We start from the raw sequence: 20,569 nt of genomic DNA on the forward strand, positions 1-20,569 counted from the left end.
CCATTCATTCAATACTGGCAGTATAAAAAAGATTAATAGTTAAAAATTAAGCCAATGGATCCTTAAAAAAAAAAAAATTAAGCCAAAGAAAGGTTACTTAAACCAACAAGGAAAAGTAGCAGAAAACTCTCCCCGACCGATAAGCCAAGAAGACCAACCAATTATATTCTCTTTTCGCTGCCTTTAAGTAACTTCTTCTTCTTTTTTTTTGTCCTTTGTTCACTTCTTCAAAGATTCTGAAGATAAAAAATGGGACGCTCTCTCCTTCTCCCTCTCTCTCTCCATTTTTTCTATGGCGGAGCTGTCAATGACATCATAAACGATTCAGCAGAAAAAACCCCACCTCATTTGAGTAATTGACTTCTCTCTCAATTCTGTTTCACACTATCCGCTAAACCCAAAACCGCCATCATTTATGTCAAGTCACTTTCTTCCCCTGTGAACTCCATCGCATACATACATATTATTCACAGAAGAGGAGGTGGTGGTGGTGGTGGTGGCCTTTGTACTTTGTGGGGCTTCTCATTCTTGATTCGACTCACGAGGATTTAATGCTCTAACCCCTCCATTCATCCATTTCTTGTACGTTTACTCTATCCCTTCTCTCTTTCCATATATATCTGTATGTATAGAGTAGTTCCTTATTGCATTCATGCATGAATGTGTATTTTTGCTTATTTTTACGTCAGCAAAAGAAAATAAAGAGCCTACTTGGTAAAAGAGCACAACAGTTTCCATTTGTCAGCTTAGAACAAGAATTGGAGGCTCAGACGCGACGAGAAAGATGTGTATTTCTTGTTTTTGAAGGAGGATTCGATTCTTGCCATCCTCATTCAAGATTTCTTGAAATTGAAGAACCGGCAATAAATAATAATAATGTTGGGCTTTGGATTTCAGGGAAGAATAGTGGGAGGAGAACGAGGAGCTACGATTACGTTGGTGGAGTTCTTGAGGGAAAGAATGGATGCTTCTGATCGCATGGTCAGAAGGAAGAGCATAACTGAACGGTTGGGATTGAAGGGGTTCAGCTGTTGTGGGGCCTCGTGGGGTCTTGGACCTGCTCATACTCATAGCAGCGTTAGTGTGAGAGATGATGGTGGGGAGGCCGAGGGAGGAGGTGAACGGCAGCGGGAAATTGAGGTGATAGACGTCGGTCATGCTTCGCCGGAAAATGGGTCAACGGCGGCGTGCGCCGATTGTGTCCCGGCAACTTCCGGGATGAACTTGGCTGCAGCTCTGGCGGCAGAAAGGCAATTCAGGGCGGCCCAAGAATTGGTGGGTTTAAGTCCAAGCCCAATGATGAGGCCCATGACTGAGGCTGATGGGGTAGCTAACGGTGTGGCTGCTGGCGGGACGCCGTTCAGGGTGTCGTTGATGACACTTCTTGAAGAGACGGACGGTTATGATTATGGGGACTGGGAGAAAGAGGAGAAGGAAGCGGGTTCTGATTCAGTGTGCTGCGTGTGCATGGGAAGGAAAAAGGACGCAGCTTTCATACCATGTGGGCACACTTTTTGCCGGGTGTGCTCAAGGGAGTTGTGGTTCAACCGAGGGCTCTGTCCCTTGTGCAATCGTTCAATTCTTGAGATTCTCGATATATTCTAGTGATGCCGATGCTCCTTCCTCTTTTTTTTTTTTTTTTTTTTGGGAGATTGGGAAATGATGGATTTCATCTGAGCAGGGCAATTTGATGATGAAATCCATGAATTTTTAGCAGAAGTGAATGATGTTCAATGGATGATCAGGGCAATGTATTCTCACATCTATGTAACACACCTATAATTCTATATCTGTCATTGCAAAATTTTTGTTGCGCTTCGACTGATTTGGTTACATGTTATGTGTACGAGACGAGAAATTCAAGTATGAATTATGTGTCATGCATTTTCAGACTGATCGAGATTGTTATTATAAAAAAATTTATCTTAATAGTGCTGAAGAAATTAATTGCATTCAATCTTGATCTAGTCTGTCTATAAGAACTGCACAGTTGGAAAACATGAAATGAGGATGTTAATGAATCCTGGTTTTTTCTTCCTCCTCTGAGTTTGGTGATTTTCTTAGTCCAATTTGGCAGATTCAACCGCATGAGGTTCAAGTAAATGGTGAATGAATGAATGGAATGTGTGATCTCAAAGTAACACAAGAATTTCTCGACTGAATTGTAAGGCCTGCAGTTGTTTTTTTGACAATATGTGTTCAGTGAAAAACGATGAAATTAATACTTTTGGAGACCATATCAATTAGATGTTTTTCACCCTCTAAATTAATATTGCTTAAGCGTCCATATCAGGCAAATTCTTCCCTCCCTTCCAATGCCTCTGGTGGCGTTTCACCAGTATTCTATCAAAGTTGATGCTCGACAAGCTCAAAAAATTTTCAATCAGCTTTTGAGTGATTATTAACAAACTTATCAGTGATAAATGTTTAATCATCCGACAGTTTCTAGATTAATTTATAATGCTGCTGATTAGTAATGCGTTTGTAATAATGTCACACTCTAGAGTTAGTGTAATATTACAAAAAAAATAAATAAAACTTGGAGGGATCCAATCAATAGTTAAATAACCTTAGTCATGTTTTAGCTCTAAATGTAGCATCCAAAATAAGTTGGGATGTTGATACCCAAAAAAAAAATTTAAAAAAAAAAAAGAAAATGGAAAAGTTGGAATTTACTGACAATTATCTATCCTTTTGCTATATAAACATTAAAAAAAACTAACATTTTCTTTTGTTGGGTTGGTTGGGGGGCTAAAGGCCCAACTGCACGTTTAACTTTTATTCCATGAACGACTCAGTATTTGTCGTCCAAAAGTCTGGCTTGAGGGGACCTTACTGGTCATGGATTCCAATATGGACAGGGCAGCCCAATTACTCTGGGCTACCGAGGGGAATTAACAGATGAATTTGTTGTTCCAAAACACTAGGCAGCCTCACCAGCTACCAATTACTATGCTTGTTATAATCGGTAATGCTACTATTTCTTTTAATCTTTTCATAAGAGCCTTTTAAAATTATAATTTGTAAAAGAGCCTATTATTAAAATTAACTTAAAATTAGTTATTGTTGGCTATTCATCTTCCAACATGTAAAAATAAAAAAGACAAGACAACAGTAGCCTTTTATACAACCGGCAGCAATTGGTCCAATCAAAGCAAAAGTTATGTAACCTATTCACTGCTGTCCGTCGTTACCACTTGCAGGTCATCGCGCGGCAATTGCTCCATGTAGCTTTTACTAGGGTGTATACCAATCGAGTCGAATTCGGATAGTGCTATAGTCGAACTTGACTCAAACACTATTGGCACTCTATTCGATTGAACTCAACTAGGTAAAATGATAAAAAAACTCGAACTCGACTTGATATGGCTCAAGGAAAAAGCGAACCATATCGAGCTCATGTACTCAATGCTGCTTTCAAGCATAGAAGCTCGATCAAATCCCATTTTTGTACATTTAAGCTCGAAACCTAGAGAATGAAATTGAATTATATTTATTTCAAATTCTATTACCTTTTTGCCATTAAAGAATTTTATTAAGTACACAAATCATCTTGTAAATTATTTGAAAGCATAAATCCTTAGTGGTAATTTCATATCTAAAAATATATATTATTTAAATTAAAAATACTCGATGAGTAGCTCATCGAACTAAAGTACCATATATTCGGACTCAAAATTTGACTTACATCCCTGCCCCGCTCGAGCTACTCAAGCTTGAGCTCGAACTCAATCAAACCGAGCCGAGTTGAGCTCGGCAGAAAGGCAATCTGCAGCTACTAGCGAACGGCGGCTCGAGTTGAGTAGTTGACTGAGCCGCCGTTCGCTAGTAGCTGGCAATTTGCCCCAGCCTTTACTCCATTTCTCCTAACCATCGCATCCTCTTTGACAGCAAAAGATGCAAATATAAATTGGGTGTTTCAAATAAAATATCATGTCAATATCAGTTTGTTGGAGGCGGCTTATAGATGGGCTGAATTATTAGGAAAATTTTGGAGTTGGGATTGTTGGTACTTACATGGTGGCAGAGAAGGAGTTCACTGGTGGCTGAAGAAAGAGGAGGAGGAGGAGGATGATAACGATGTGATGGGTAGTCGTTTTCCCGTCGACATGGATGAACGGTCAGCATTTGTCCGTATTCTAAGTTACGGACAGTCATGTTGCTATTTCCCCTTTGTAAATCACCAGCAAACAAACGGAGAATTTTTAAAAAGAAAAAAAAAAGAAACTTGAAGAGAAAGAAAGAGAAAAAGAGGAATTATTTACAATTTGCATGGATGGCTGTCTCATCTGCACACTGTAGTGGAAATTCAAGTTTGGCTTCGATTACTTCTCCTCATTGGTTATTTTCATAATCGAGAAATCCAATTACTGGCTATATAGTTTTGTTTTACCTTACCATTTTAAAAATTCAAGTCACTTGATGCCAATTAGTTACGGACTTCTATCGTACAATATGAAGTTTTTTACTTGTAAGTGGGAGGTTTTGAATTCAGAGAATTTTCGTACCTGCAATTCCTCCTTCCACATGCGAATATTTGAAACAATAAATACAGCAAAGTTGTTTCTTAACCTAATAAACTCGTATTGGTCTGAATAAACAAATTGTTGATCGTTAAAACACTTGCAGTGATACAACGTCAACACATGCACGTAACCAACACAAGAGCAATTATACGGAATTAATAATGATATTGCAAATTCGCCGTCTGACCATTGATTGGTTGCTTTCTAACACGAGCAAATAATAATTGTGGAATTGATCGCAAAAGCGACTTGACCGTTGATTTTAGAAAGTATTTTTTTTATATTTATTTTGGCACTTTTAATAATGCTTCCCTAACAATTTCTGGCGTATAACAAAAAATTTTTTTTTTTGTCGACATAGGGGTGTACGGGTCAATTCTTACGGGGCCCTACTAATCCTCTACGGCTCGAGTCCGGCGCCCCAACTCGACCCGAGCACGTTAAGTGCACGGAGGAATCCAGTAAAACGGAGACTCAAATATGTGACCTCAAGATTCACTGGTGAGAGGCGCTGCCGCTGAACCATTCACGCGTGCTTAACATATAACATGCTAGTGCGCACAATTGGAGTCAAGAGGTCAAGGAGGCAGTCAACAACACAAGCAAAATGCAAAAGAGAATTATTGTAAACTGCCAGCCAAGAAAGGTCCCGCACCCGTGATAGACTGGTCTACGTTCCCATATGATCTGAGATACAAGTGTTCCCACATGCATTTCAACATCAATACTCCAAGATCAATGACCAAAGGTTTCCTGGAACTGACAATTCTCTTCTCCCATTGACTTTCTTAGTCAAAAACCCAAAACGTTTGTTCCCATTGCATGTAGGTGCATTTTTAGATTTACTTGTTTGTTCTTTCTTTCTTTCTCTCTTCGGTGAAAACTGACTACTGAGAAGTGATCTAGACCCCTGTGGCCCCTCTTCTTTCCAGGCCATCCCTGGGCCCCGTAGAAAAATTGGACACTGTATCTAGACATTCATTAGGCAAAGACAGGCATATCGCTGATGCCAATTGCCAATTCCCGGAGGCTGAATGAGCATAAGAATACTAGTCTTGAAGGTTATCAAGAATTCGTGGAGGGCATTTATTCAGGTTCTCTCTCTCTCTCTCTTTTTTTTTTCCTTGCTTTTGCAGAAGAAAAGGACTCATCGCTCAACGCATTAATGATGTCCATCGTTATTTCACCTAACCATATGATTTTCCTTTCTCCTGAAATTAGTCTCTGCCTCTACCGATATTCTCGGCTCACTTCGAGCCCTGGCCAATGATTGCAGCCAGTAAAAACCATATTTTTCTCAAGGTGTGGAAGAAAGCACGTACTGTTTCAACATGTAGTATATAAAAATCTAGATTGAATCACATGCATTCTTTTGGGAACTATGTATAAAAGGTTTTCATCTGTACTTGTCTTGAAGCTAAATTGGTGCTGGAAAGGTAACTCGGGCATAGGAGATTGACACGAGTACTAGCTAATGTCTGTTTAGGAAATTAGGTTACATTATTGTTGGCACATAAAGTAGGGAGGCAAGGTAGCAATTTGTGCGAGGTATCTTATGTCTTATGCCATATTACCATGCTTGTCCCGTTGTGTAGTGGAGCCGACGTATGTTATCTATCAATTTTGGACTCCACTTACGAACAAAAGATCTGCAAAAATGTGGGACTGCAAAAATGTGGCAGCAGGAAAGATCATACACATATTCCTGGCCAGCAAAGTGAGCCTGCTTATATAACTTTTTAAGTGCATTGAGGGACCTAAGTATTGCATCATGTAACGAATTGGAGACCACGGAAGAAAGGGAAGAAGCTGCCTAAAGCTTGAAATTCAGAGAACCTAAGACTAGGTGCAGAAAACCAACATCCGACATGTTGTGTTTCTTGTTTCATTAGTGCTACTTCTAGATGTCGAATTGATTTTTGTGTAAGTTCTTTTCTGATTTTCTCGATGGAAGAATTAATGGAAAATTGTAGTAGTAAGTTGCACTAATAATATTTTAACTTGAAATAAAATTATAACGGATATCTGAAAAGGAGAAGACGATAGGGTGGAGACTTAATTAATGAGTTCAAGAAGTTGAGTTAGTTTTTTGCCAAGTGTATATTAAATATAAAAAATTTATTACACAGGCCTAGTTTGGGATTTTTTAAAAGAAAAGAAAAGAATCTAAACTAGATTCACAAAACCAGCACCCGACATGCTGTGTTCCTTGTTTCATTTACTGAATGCTATCCTCTACTTTTCCCATTATTTTAGATGCCATGGTGAGTGTTTTTTTCTAACCCTTTTTTTTTCTTTTCTATGGAAGACTGGAAAATGGTTGTAAGTTGCACCCTGATGAATGCACTCTACATGCTAGTGATTGAAAAAAACGCCTCATATTCATTATACTATTTCATCATGAAATAAATTATAACAGATATCCGAAAGGAAGAACACGAAAAGATGGAGATCTAATGAGTCTAGGAAGTTGAGTTAGATTTTACCAAGGGTATTTTAACAATAAAAAGTTTATCAGATATGCCTAGTTTGGGAGTTTTGAAGAGATAGAAACAAAAAAGAGAGAGAGAGAGAGAGAGAAGAGAAAAGATTCACGAGTTGTTTAGGAATTTAGGTAAGAAAGGGAATGATTTTAGATATGTTAGGTAGTACTAATAATTTGTTTAATGATGTTTTATAAACGAACTTGGCATTTAGAAAAAAATGTTGGGTTCTGTTTCTCTCCATGTTTGGAACTTTATATAACCATCCATCCCTCCATTTCCTTCCTTTTCATTCCACTTAGAAACTCCCAAACAAAGTAAAGATAGGCATTGCCTTTTAGGGGGTTGGCTTGGATGGTTTTGAGGTAACCTAATTGGGTCTCGAGATCGTGTATTTGAGTCACATTTTTACCGCTTGTGTATCTTTGAGGGGTGAGGTGCATAGGTACAAGAGGATTATTCTCACAAAGTTAGGATACTTCCTGTGTTGAAAAAAAAAATGTAAAAATAGGTCTTTCCCTTAATTTCTCTCCACACATCCATCCAAACAAGGCCTCAAAGATATGGTATGTAGTTATCATAATGTAGCAATAATAGAGAGGATTAGGTTACCTACTAAGATGATGTTCTTCTCCACGCATGTCAAGATGCAGTAAAGTGTACCCTGACCTGACAGCAATAATCAAGAAGGATCCCAAAGAGAGAATACTTGAAAATATATATATATAATACTACGAGAACAATAAAAAAAGTTTAATCAGAAATGATTACGACAAGTAATTTTGGCCATTCCTACTGTAACACGGTAACACTAGATTTTTAGCTTCCTCATAATCGAGGTAATCGGTTAAAGCAACACTCAATTTCAGATTTGCCGAAATATGTTTCTAGTACGGGAATGACGAGAGGCAGAAGCAATGGTGGGAAGCCAGAGATTTTTCGTGGCTGATACCAAGAAAGGAAGAGACATTCGACCAAGGTGTGATGAGAGAAATAGCAACAAAATTATTAGTATCAGCCATCAGCGGATTCTAGGTCACCTTTAACGCATGCAAGCAAAGTAGTGCTCCTCCTTTTTCACTTTGATGTGCATAGGACCTGTAGTTCATGAGCAAGAAAGCTGACAATCCGGAACAAGCTCTTTTTTTTTTTTTTTTTTTAATTTTGCATGAATTTATTCGATCCAATCCATCCCTCTCCCCCAGACCGAGCTATATATATCACTATAATTTCTCATAATTCCTTTGGTTTTTTTTTCTTTTGTTCTTTTTTCCCCCTCAAACTATTTCCCTCTGTTACTGTAATAAAAAGATAGAAAACGTCAAGTTGTAGGGTTTTTCCCTTGGCTACAGAAAGAATTCAATAAGTTGTCTCATGTAGCATTCTCATTTGTTTGGCATACAATACAAGTTGTGCATGAATCCAGGTGAGAGGGAGACCCTTTTCTAATTGTTATAATAGAAACAAATCAGGCGTCAAAACCCCTCATTTGTGATCGATTTAACATGACGAGTAGAGTTTAAGTTGTACTACTGAGCTAGGCGGCCAATATCCCCATCTTGACGAGGGAAATCCAAGCAATCTGGTAGGGACCTTATTATTAGTCTTCCTTCTTCCTCCAATTTTTTTTTTTGTGGGCTGTTCTTCTTCATTTTAATTTACACTATGGTGAGTATTTTATCTTTGTTTGTTTATCCATGTCAAGCATTAAATTGATGTCTAGATTCACACGTAAAGTTGGATTCTGAGTCTGTATTGCATGGTTGGTTTCAAGCCAAGGCAAGAAAGCCACGAATTATATATGCATGAAGTTTGTTTATTTTTTATCCTATTTTTCCTCGTTTGATCCTTTTTTTTTTTTTTTTGGGAGGAAGTGGGGAGGGGGGCTGTGCATGAATAGGACTTGCAAGTATTATGAGAAATCAAATCTCGTACGTTATACATGAATCTGTGTTTTATACGTTTCTTTCATACCATTAACGTTTTATACGTTTCTTTGCATTACCCACGTATTTAAAGTAGTGAAAAGGAGGGGCAAATAATCAAACAGTGAACAGATTCAATAATCTGTTGAATTTGCAGAATAATAAAACGTCGGGAGTGTAAGAAGAAAAGAAAGAAAAACATCTGCAGGGCCCCGCGTGCTCATGCCTGGCAATTGGCGTCCTCCATCGTTCTTTTCTTTAGATCAAATCATCTCCCGAACTTTTTACGGCAGAGTTTCTTTCTCATATGATATCAGGAATTCAGGATCCCATCTCACAAGATAAAAACAACAAAAGGCCGATTAGAGTTTATGACGAAAACAAAAATTTTCAGAAAGGCCCGCTTTGTTTGACACCTTTTTTTAGTCAGTTGTCACCACTTTATTGGTAGTTACTTTTTCAAAGGTAAATCCTACTGGTCCAGCTGATTTCTGATGCCTTCAAGTGCTAACCAATTGTTATCCACTGTGTCAGGTAAATCCTGTCCGTCTGGATTTCTGCATTCAATCAAATTTAATGGATCACCTAAACTATGGCCTTGCGCATTTATGCAAGTGCACGTGCATTTTTGTCCATCCTTCAGCCAGGCAGGCAGGCAGGCGGCAAGAAGGAATTATCCTTCCTTCTTCAATTCTTTGTACTCGCTCGCAACATATTATTATTAGTTGGGACAAGAATGACACCTTTTATTTCACGTACATAACATATCCCATTGTTTTTTCCTTGAAAAAAAAAAAAAGATGACATAATTGTTTTTCTGCCTTGGCGCATTTGAAGTGCACTCTACTACACTAAAAAAAAAACATTGGTGAACTTGTATAATTAGTTGGCAGTGTTTAATAAGCTCGGTTTAATGTTGGACAGGGAATCCTTCCTATATGAAATTTCTCGTGCTTCTTAAATTCCATCATTTATTTATTAGTACTTTCGCTTACAATATGATTGTACATATGGAATAATTACATATATTGAAATACAAAAAGGACAATTCATGAGATACGTCAGAGTATCGGTGAATATTAGTTGGACCGTAGTTTTAAGTTAATAATAAGAAAAAAAAAAAAGTGGATTTCAGTCAAGCACGAGAGAGTTAAATTAATGTTAATGGGGGTGGATTATATTCTATTCCTAAGTGAAGCCTCAAGGGCAGCTGCGTCAAGCAAGGGCTTGATTTGAAGATAACGCGGCGAGAATACTTGTCGGTCCGCATCGTTCTTCATTTAGCAACTTCAATTCGACATTGAACACTAGGGCTGTGAACCGGAAACAAAATCAGTAATTCGAAAACTTTGAAATCGACAATTTTTGAAATTTTGGCTTCGACCAAATTCGATTTCGAATTCATCAACTCCGAATTCAAATTCGTTCCGAATTCAATTTGAAATTCGGTAAATTCCGATTTCACAGAATTCAGAAATATAAAATTATTATTATAATATAAATGTTATATTACATATATATATATATATATATATGAAAAATAAATTTGAAATCGAAATAGGAATTCCGAATCACCGAATTCAGGAATATAAAAAATATTATTATAATATAAATGCTATATTACATACATACATATATATATATATATATATATATATATATATATATATATATATATATATATATATATATATATATATATATATATATATATATATATAAATGCTATATGTACAACTTAAATTAGTTACGTTCATTTTAATTCTATGCACGATGGGCTAGTACTTGTTAGAGATTTTGGCATGAAAAGTATGCCAAATGAGCACACGTAGGATCTGTAATGCTCAGGCCAAATTCTAAATAACTTAAGTACCTGAGATTTGCATGTCCAAAGGACTAATCAGTGTTTTGAAAATTGGATCGAACAGATCAATTAGCCATATCAGTCGATGATCGAACTGCAAATTAACCATATCTTTGGTCTGGTTCAATGAAAAAACTCAAATAATCAATTGAATTGGTTAAATCCGATCAAGAACCGATTGGACGGGTAAAAATCAGGAGGCTCAGCCAATTTTTATTTCCTAAAATAAAAATTTTAGTTTTATTCAAAAACTTTAGTACTAAAATAAATAAAAATTTATTAAACCTTTGAATTGGAATTGAATCGATCGAACCAGGGACAGGAAGGTTTTCTGCTTCACTCTTCGATCCGAGTTTAAAAACAGTGGGACTAATTAAACCATCAAAAAGTACCAGTTGACGTTGTAAAATGTTTTGAAGCATAGACTCACCTCACGTCGGCTGACCTGCAACTTTTTTTAGCGGGGGTACCGACATCATCTGGCTTTTTATTTGCAGCTCGTGGTTAACCTTTAGATCATGATTAGTGATTTATTTTTTTGCAAGCGTATCTAGTAGGGTACCACGTCCTTTTACATGGATGCCACATTAATTTCCAAGAAATTTAACCAAAAGAGCTGCTGGTATCCATCTACCAACCTGCCAATGAACATACGTAAAATCCTCTACTTTGCAAAGAAAAGTGAAAAGGTTAATGGAATCTATATGTAAGAAAGAAGCAACTTCATTAGATGACATCCTTAAAAAAATCCAAACATGTGCAAGAAATACGTATTTGCAGTCATCCAATTACTCGTTTTTCTCATAGATACTTATTTAACTTTAATTTCCAAGAACTGGTATCATGGAGACATCTTGTCATGATAAAGAAATCGGCGTGCATGGAGAGAAAAGTAGCAACTAGCCATTTGGTCGGAAAGCAAAGAAATGAGAGAGAGACCACCAAATTAGGTGCAACCCCACCAAAATGAGCAGAGGCAAAGCGTAGGGAGGTGAAGTACTGGGATAAATCAGAAAAGGCCATAAAAACCCCCCCTCCCTTGGCAGATGGCTCCAGGCTCCAGCCAGCTTAATTACTCCAAATTCTGCCAAACTTTGGAGGGGTCCATCAGAGGATGTGGTCACATACTTGCCCCACGAGTTTTGTTCCCACTAACTACTGTATCCTTAGATTTGGTTGTGATGCTTTCACTCGCTATTTTGCTTCCAAAGTAGTAATGGTAAATCAGCCAATCGATTCTTTCTTATCCCCTTCCTTCAAGGCCTATAAATATCCCTCTAACCCCCTCTTCAATTTACGCATAACACAGTAGTTTATTGCACAAACACACGCATTCTCACGCACTAAGAGAGTGAGACACATCTGTAAAAGAAGCATAAGCACAAGCAAACACAAACTAGAAAGAGAGATGGCTACATTCCCCGTAATCGACATGGAGAAGCTTGACGGTGAAGAGAGGGCTGCCACTATGGGAGTCATAAAAGATGCTTGTGAAAGCTGGGGCTTCTTTGAGGTGATTGAAGAACACACACACACACACACACATGCGAAAAAAAAAAAACTTGCTAAGTAGTTTTCTTACCGTAAAGCAACAATCTTTTTCAGTACTTTACTAGGTAAATGATCAGTTAGAAGTGGTTGCTAATTGTCTGGTCTGTTTTTTTTTTAATTTTTTTGGGGTTTCAGGTGTTGAATCATGGGATATCTAATGAGTTCATGGACACAGTGGAGAGGCTAACAAAGGAGCATTACAAGAAATGTATGGAACTAAAGTTCAAGGAAATGGTGGAGAGCAAGGGACTGGAAGCTGTTCAGACTGAGATCAATGATTTGGACTGGGAAAGTACCTTCTTCTTGCGCCATCTTCCTGTTTCCAACATCTCAGAAGTCCCTGATCTTGATGATGAATACAGGTTATTAGACAACTCTTTTCACTCCTAAATTACTGCCAGAAGACTCTGATTATCTTCCCACAATCTGGGACACTGTTAAAAAAAATATATACCTAGCTACACCTGTTCTTACCTACCCAGGACCACATTACTGAAAGCGACATATGACCCACTGACTCTTCCCAACTATTTTTCTGCTACAACTCCGTTCACATGCTTACACAGGAAAATACAGATAAGACCCAAAGATAAGAATGATCAAGGACCTACTACAGTGATTAAAAAAGAGTTATAAATAAAAGAATGGAGCAGTAGTCTAATCTTTTCATCATGGAAGAAACTACTAATTTGTTTCATTGCTGGATAAATCTGAAATGATTGCAGAAAGGTTATGAAGGAATTTGCGTTGCAACTTGAGAAACTAGCAGAGCTCCTATTGGACTTGCTATGCGAGAACCTTGGCCTAGAGAAAGGCTATCTGAAGAAAGCCTTCTATGGCACCAAAGGACCAACCTTTGGCACCAAAGTCAGCAATTACCCTCCATGCCCTCGTCCAGAACTGATCAAGGGCCTCCGGGCACACACCGATGCCGGCGGCATCATCCTGCTGTTCCAGGATGACAAGGTCAGCGGTCTCCAGCTCCTCAAGGATGGTGAATGGGTGGATGTTCCGCCTATGCGCCACTCCATTGTAATCAACATCGGCGACCAACTTGAGGTACTTGAATAAATTCCCAAATCTTTGCAATTGAACCTCCCAAATGAAGTCGCCTTACAGCTCCTAATTATCCACTAAATCACTCATTTAACATATTTGAAGGTAATCACAAATGGAAAATACAAGAGTGTGATGCACCGGGTGATAGCTCAACCAGATGGGAACAGAATGTCACTAGCATCATTCTACAATCCAGGAAGTGATGCAGTGATCTATCCAGCACCAGCATTGGTTGAGAAAGAGGCAGAGGACAAGCAGATATATCCCAAGTTTGTGTTCGAAGACTACATGAAGCTCTATGCTGGCCTTAAGTTCCAAGCTAAAGAGCCCAGGTTTGAAGCCATGAAGGCCGTGGAAAGCACCGTAAACTTGGGTCCAATCGCAACTGTTTGAGATCACGCTTTGATCTGCTGCTGTCTTATAATGCGCGTTTGCGTAATCATATCCTAGCATAGTAATAATATCTGAGATCTGAGTCTGTATTGTGGTGTGAGTTTGGTTTAGTCCCTTGTTAATGCTTGGATTGGACTAGTTAAATGTGGAGCTGGTTTGTTAGATAAGATAGTCTTGCCAGGATCTTTGAATAAATGATTCTGCGGAAGTCTGCGGTGAATGATAACGTGTAAAGCAATCCGAAAGTAACCTTTCTGGGGCTTTGTCATATGTAATGGAGAAGGAATCTTCCAATACCAGCATTGCTAAGTGGATACAAAAACTTTGATCCAGTTATCTTATCTGAAAGGGAATGCGGTAAAAAGCAAGCACTGTTATTTAAACCAAATCGGCCAGCAAGTTTGAAAAAAAAGGAGTCTGTGATTAGAGACTGACTTTATCCAACATTATTATGCACCATTTGGTTTCTAGTCAGTAGAAACTTTATCCAACAATACTACTATTGTTGTGCAAGTTCACCGCTGCATTCTTAGCGTCAGAGCGTGGGGGCGAGGTTTTGTCATGGCAACCAATAACTTTGGACCCCATGCCTAACCTGTCGCGCAAAGATACGCACCGACTTCCGATCGTTCTTTAGCAGCCCATAAAAACGATGATGTTATTGTTCTTCTTTCTTTTTCCTCGAGCAAATTAGTCCATCCATCAAGAAAAATTTTTCATAAGTACATGTCAATTCCGAGAAATCCGCAATGATCTTCTGAAGAAGAGATTGGGCAGCCTAAAAAAATAGTCAAATAGGAGATAGAGCACTACTATTTATTACTCCAGTTGGTCAGTACAACAGGGTCAGAAAAGAAACCATTTGCGGCTCAATTGACGAATTATGCTGGAAACTGGAGACCCTACCATGGTCTCTCAAAGAAGAAGAAGAAAATTTCCCTGGGCAGAATTCTTATTCCAGTTTGGCGTTTCGTGCGAGGTTATTGGACCATTCCTACACCGTGACCAGGGAATGAGATGAAACGCGCCGCGAGTATATTAGATTGACAAAATAGGCTGGATCTTCTAGAGAAAACGACTATATATTGGTGACAGCTATTTTCCATCTTCACGACGGAGCTTGCTGAGAAGCATCCGCATTTCCTTCCCCACTACTCCAAAAATGGAACTCAACTCTTCAGAAAGGGAAAGGAAATAGGTAAAGGTACTTCCTTGTTATGTAAAATCCCACTGCGAATGGTGGGATCAGCAAATTCAGCTGTCATTCTGATAACAGTCGCGTGAGCATGCATGTGCATCCATGCGTGCCGGGTATCCCATCAGGGAAGTGGAAAGACCTTGCTACCATGTATAACTGCAAGCCTGACTGACACTTCCAAGCCCCACCACCCCAACCTGAGATAAGAACGAACAAACCAAACGAATAGATAGAAAATTTTCCACTAAAAGCAGCATGTTAACTTTCCTTTCTTTTTCAGGAAAGTGAAAGCAACTAGGGAAAAAGTACTACCCCCTGTACTGCATAAGGAAGACTGTACATGCACCAATAATTAAAGAGGCATCCTCCCCAGAAAAGAAATTTTGAAGGCCAAAAGCATTAAAAAAACCAAATATCTCAGTCCTGTAGGCTTCAATAACAACCTATTGCTTTTGTTTGATAGGAAACATTCTACTATCGTCTCAAAAGATCAACGTAGTTGGCTGGTATGTATGTTGAAACAACTTCTGTATCCATGTGCTAACAGGTTCAGATAACTTCTGTATCTACTGGGGATGACATACAAGAACCGAGGGTATCCTTGTTATATTCTGACGAAGACATTTACACTCTCAGGCTCACTCTATTCTGTCAAACAACCGCTTCCTTGAACTTCATCTAATCTCCGTCTCAGTAAATTACCACCACCATGCTACTAAAATTTCATTGAGAACAACGCGTGAATATTAAAGAGTATGCTTTCTTTGATAGGCCACAGTGGGTAGAAAAAACCAGCGTGACACCACTAGCAATTCAAGCCTACGTGTTATTGTGTTTCGAGTGTGAATGGCAAGTATGTGCAGCACAGGGAGTGTCCACGGCATTTACCAATAACACACCTTGGCCAAACCTCAATAATCATCTTTTGATTGCCAACTTAGTCCCAAAATTCAGTCAAGCTGCCAGATTAAGGTGACAATAAGTTAGATTGTTCTCTGAATGTATACCCAGATTGTATATCTATTTCATAAATTGCAAAACTCAGAAAACACACACAAGCCAGATTACTCATAATGGTAGTATGCGAAATGCCCTAAAGATTTGTTCTTTGAAATGATAAGGGTAGAAAGTCAGCAAGATATCCTGTTCCAACCGAAGAGCCCAAGGTGAAAAATCCTAGTTCAGACTATAAATCGTGCTTGACACAAAATTCTGATTTATTTTAGCCATTAGTGTGAGCCAACTTCAAAAGAGATAAGTTCCATTTAAGAGGATAAAAACAAGAGTTTAAGCAACATCATCTCATTTAAGAGGATACAAAATTCATATCAAAATTCCTGCACTCAAAAGTTTAAGCAACAGCTGAAATTTAAGAGGATAAAAACAAGAAAGGGAGAATTCACACTAATAGTGCAGGAAAGGACATCATCTCATTTCATAAAAGTTCACTACACGGATTGGGAATAAAAAATAAAATCCATGAGTCAAGTGTGGAATATAACTATTGCAGCCTGAAGCCATAATTTAGATCCTAAGCAATGAAGACTCCTTAGCACTATAACATTAGCATCAGTCGAAAATTCAAAATTATTAGCATACCCCAAGAAACAAAACTGTTCGATTAAGAACATGTATCAAGAATGTTGATGCCCATTCTGTCTTAAAAATGCGAGTGAAAAACCTTAACCCTTCTGCAAAAGAGACGGACAATCTCTTACCCAATGAAACTTGAGGATGAGGAAAATGGTAAGGTATTTGGCTGAAGCTATAAGAAATCTCATGCACTCCAAACAAATTACTCCCTTGAAGTTTGAGTTACCTCATTTGGATCCTCCATCTTACTAGAAAGAGCCATGCTTACATTCTCAATTCTTTTCTCTTGTCCCTCACTAGCTTCTTCATTGGAGCAATGATTCTTCAGAACTGTTGCAATGTCTGTTTCAGAGGCTCCAGCAAGCTTGAATCTCTCGATTGCAGTGTCCAAATTCTTCTTCCAACCAGTCAAATTCAATTTAAATTCAACTTGGGATCGTTCAAAAAGCATATTACCCCAGAATAGATGTATTTGAGATCTCATCACAGCAGCTTGTTCTGCTGCTTCATCAGCTGAAAGTGCCCCCTGACTGCCAGCAGATGAGCCCTCATTTTCTACTCCACTTCCTGGCTTCTTCCGTCTTTTCAACAGTTCTTCCTTCTTACTTGCTGCTCCAGGATCCTTCAGTTCATTTGCTCTATGCTCTTCCAACTTCTCCCACATTTGAGTAGCTACTTTCATTTTTTCTTCTGCACTGTCAAAAAGTTGTAGGGTCTCCGTAGGATCCCACTTTGATAGGTCTTCTTTCTTTGCCACAACAAAGGACCAATGGAGCTTTGCCATTTCAAATTGCTGCTGCCCAAGTGCCAAGAGACCTTCATAAAAGTCTGGTTTGACAGAAAGTGCCTCCTCATACTTCTCTCTGGCCAACGAATACTTTTCCTTGACCCAGTCATAAGCAGCTTGAAGTTGTGAGGCCATCAAGTCCTTTGAAGCTGAGTCATCTATAGGAATCCGCTTCCTTGCTGCACACATGTGTACATTTCCCCAGTTAAAGAAAGCTAGAGCAGCTACTTCCTGAAACTTTAAAGCAGCCTTATCAAAAAGGGTTTGAGCTTCTTCACTTGTCACTGTCTCCTCCAGAGCTTCAGAGCATAGCTCCATCCCAAGCTCATGAAGATCAATGTGAGCATCTGGGTCAATACCGACATGGCTTCGGAACAACTGTGCAAACTCAAATAACCAGTCATCCATCTCCACTTCCTTGCACTCAGGATCTTCTGATATTCCAGTTTTCTCCTTTGGAGCTGGCTTTTCTGTCTTAACAACTTCATTGTCCACAGGTTCCACAACAGACTCACCTAGTGAAGAGTTAGATGCATTCTCATCTTCTTTAGTTGCCTCAGTCTCGGCAGGTTTCTCTTCTTCCTCTTCCAATAAAGGTGGCTCATGTTCAGGACTCACCTCTACAATATGCAACCTCAACGTCCCAGCTGAATCTTGTTTATCACTATCAGGGTCTTTCGGACTAAGCCGGTCAACACAGGACTCAGCCAATCGAAGCTCAGCCGTGCATGTAATTGTAACTAAATCACCGTCATTATCTTTATACTTAATCAGAACAGACTTTGACATTGGGAGCCGTTTGCCTACGATATCCCTTAACACCTTAAAATTGCAACTCACAGGCATTTGAGCAAGTCTAATGTCGTGATCATAAACAAGCTTCAATGGTCTCCATCGAGTTACAACCTCAACAGATTGCGCATGTGTTGAAACTGGCAATGATGAAGATGATCCATGTTCCTTACTCTCCTTAACTGAAATGGCACTCGGTTTGGAAGAACCCTGTGAAGGCTTTAAAACAACGTTTGGTAATTGAGATTTGGCTTCTGGAAAATTTTCAGTTGGCAAAGCTGGACAACACTTATCTGGCTTATTATTAGCTGATAAAGCTGATCCCACAGCTGGAGTTGCTGCCTTCTTTGATACTGGTCGAGCTGGCAAACAAGGTCCAAGGCCACCAATCGGAGCTCCCCGGACAGCAGAAGCACCCAGGGCAGCAGGCGATGGGCGACTCTGGAGGTCCTGTTGGGCCTCCTGGCGTGGGCCAAGCGCCATCCTCAATCTCCCCACAATCTCCAGTGCATCCCTGTGATTCGGGTCAGCACTCAATAACACTTGCACATCTTGCATCGCCATTTCATGCTTCCCTACTGCCTCAAAAGCACGAGCCCTCCGCAAAAGGGCCCGAACAAATCCAGGCTGAACCTGAAGTGCCAGAGTACATTCCGAAATCACGCTATCATAATCTATGGGCTTCATTTGCATTAAACAAGCAGCTCTATTGCTATGAAAAACAGCTCTTTCTGGGTGCGTTTTCGGGATCAGTTTAAGGGCAATATCATACTGTTGAAGAGCCCCTGCATAATCCTTGACCTGAAATCTTTTATTTCCCTCTTCTTTAAGCTCGTGGGCTCTTCTCAAGAAAACTGAAGAGTCCAAATCAACACCACCATTAATAACAGGTGCATGATTATTTTCCCCTGCAGAAGCTTGGTTTTGGTTTTGGCTAATTGCACCCTTCTTTTTCCTACCCCCAGATTTCCCCATAAATTATATCACGACCTTCTGAAAACTCAAACTTCAATCTAGATAGTGCAAAAAGTACCAATCTTTGACCTTTACTGGCAAGCTAGAGGTATAAATTAATATCTTTTTCTAAGAATTGAGGAAAAATAAAGGGAGGAGAGAAACCCAATAATAAGCCAGAAGGGGATACTTACAAGAACTGAAGTTCACGCCTTTTCAGCAAAGAGCAAAAAAGTTGTGTCTGGGGATTGAAATGTGAAGAACCCAGAAGCTGTAATGAAGAAATGCTGGACTAGAGAAGATGGTTTTTGATGAAATGCATGATTGAGCAAAGTCGACCGATGAAAGATGGGGTTTTTGGAAACCCTAGATAGGAGAAAATCAACCTATTAAACTGAATGCCCTCCGCCTCCGTGGGTTCAATCTTCTGGTTGTGCTGAAGACTTGGTTATATGTATTCTCGACACTTGGCACTTGATCGACCGTTCATCACTGGATAACTTAGAGTACCTTAATCGTGCGAAGCAGATAGACCCTCTCTCCATACGCGATTTATGGAGTTTTTCACTTTTTCGCATCAAAATGAAAGAGTGGCAAGTAGACAATAATCCTATCCAAATAATCAGGAGCTATTAAACTAATCAGGAGGTAAAGGGTTTTTTTTTTTTTTTTTTTTAAGGATCAGGAGATAAAGGTTTTCATTATTATTATTACATGTATAGTATGCATGAGACCGTTGAAATAAGTATATTTGGGTATGAATTCATACCAAATATGGCAAAAAGGCGTTTTTAATTAGAAGATTATTGGGAACAATACTTCAAGCATTTTGTGTGATACGATTTATACGAGATAAAATGATGATTAAAAATTACATTTATGATGTAATTTGAATAATATTTAAAAATTAATTTTGCAAATCATGCTAATTTCAACGTGAATTCTTTGAACTAAAGAAATTTCTATTAGAATATTGTTTGAAATTGATATTTTGTTATGACTACGAAATATCGTATATAGCCTTGTTCTTATAACTAGACCTACATTTCTTCTTCTTCTTTATGTACATTTCTTCTTATTTGTAATAGAAGTAAAAACAAAAAATTGGCGACACAAAGAACCTATATATATAAACCAAATAAATGCTTTCACTTGTGCATCTAATTTGCCAAGCGATTCAAAATCATTATTGGTATATTTGAGGAAATCTTTGGTGGTGAAAATGTAGAATCGAACAATTAAACAAGCATTAGTAGTTTGTATATAAGATTATGAGTCTTTATTTCCTATTTATTTTATTTTTTGTTGTGTCAAACAACAATCATGTTATGTTAATAGCGGGATAATACAAGATTAATTAAAAAGAAAAGCAACTGTCCTATTATATCATCAGGCACATTCATCCTGAGTTACACTACAGAAAGGCTTTGTTTGGATTGTGGTT

At 38.6% G+C, this 20,569-nt stretch overlaps 3 protein-coding genes across 6 annotated transcripts; 2 read left to right on the forward strand and 1 right to left on the reverse strand.

Moving 5' to 3' along the window:
* The first annotated feature begins 218 nt into the window (after positions 1-218).
* Positions 219-1,804, forward strand: LOC113708056 (uncharacterized). Of its 2 annotated transcripts, none has more exons than XM_027230506.2 (2): positions 219-582; positions 690-1,804. In XM_027230506.2, the coding sequence occupies exon 2, from the start codon at positions 877-879 to the stop codon at positions 1,603-1,605; it is 729 nt and encodes a 242-aa protein (XP_027086307.1). In that variant the 5' UTR covers positions 219-582; positions 690-876; the 3' UTR covers positions 1,606-1,804. The 2 variants fall into 2 exon arrangements, with proteins under 2 accessions (XP_027086307.1, XP_027086309.1); XM_027230508.2 differs by having other exon boundaries at positions 898-1,804.
* A 10,217-nt stretch (positions 1,805-12,021) lies between these two features.
* LOC113708882 (1-aminocyclopropane-1-carboxylate oxidase) lies at positions 12,022-14,097 on the forward strand. Its single transcript, XM_027231571.2, has 4 exons — positions 12,022-12,311; positions 12,485-12,711; positions 13,075-13,408; positions 13,511-14,097. The coding sequence occupies exons 1-4, from the start codon at positions 12,207-12,209 to the stop codon at positions 13,799-13,801; spliced, it is 957 nt and encodes a 318-aa protein (XP_027087372.1). The 5' UTR covers positions 12,022-12,206; the 3' UTR covers positions 13,802-14,097.
* Positions 14,098-14,588: 491 nt separating this feature from the next.
* LOC113708881 (protein CLMP1) lies at positions 14,589-19,557 on the reverse strand. Of its 3 annotated transcripts, XM_027231570.2 has the most exons (3): positions 19,320-19,556; positions 16,819-18,804; positions 14,589-15,196 (listed from the first exon to the last, which is right to left on the reverse strand). In XM_027231570.2, exons 2-3 carry the CDS (start codon positions 18,733-18,735, stop codon positions 15,143-15,145), a joined length of 1,971 nt encoding a protein of 656 aa, XP_027087371.2. In that variant the 5' UTR covers positions 18,736-18,804; positions 19,320-19,556; the 3' UTR covers positions 14,589-15,142. The 3 variants fall into 3 exon arrangements, with proteins under 3 accessions (XP_027087371.2, XP_071920983.1, XP_027087369.1); XM_072064882.1 differs by having other exon boundaries at positions 16,819-19,557; XM_027231568.2 differs by lacking the exon at positions 14,589-15,196 and adding an exon at positions 15,223-15,958 and having other exon boundaries at positions 16,819-19,557.
* Between the last annotated feature and the right edge of the window lie 1,012 nt (positions 19,558-20,569).

The sequence above is a fragment of the Coffea arabica genome, chromosome 9c (assembly GCF_036785885.1).
Source record: "Coffea arabica cultivar ET-39 chromosome 9c, Coffea Arabica ET-39 HiFi, whole genome shotgun sequence".
NCBI lineage: Eukaryota > Viridiplantae > Streptophyta > Magnoliopsida > Gentianales > Rubiaceae > Coffea > Coffea arabica.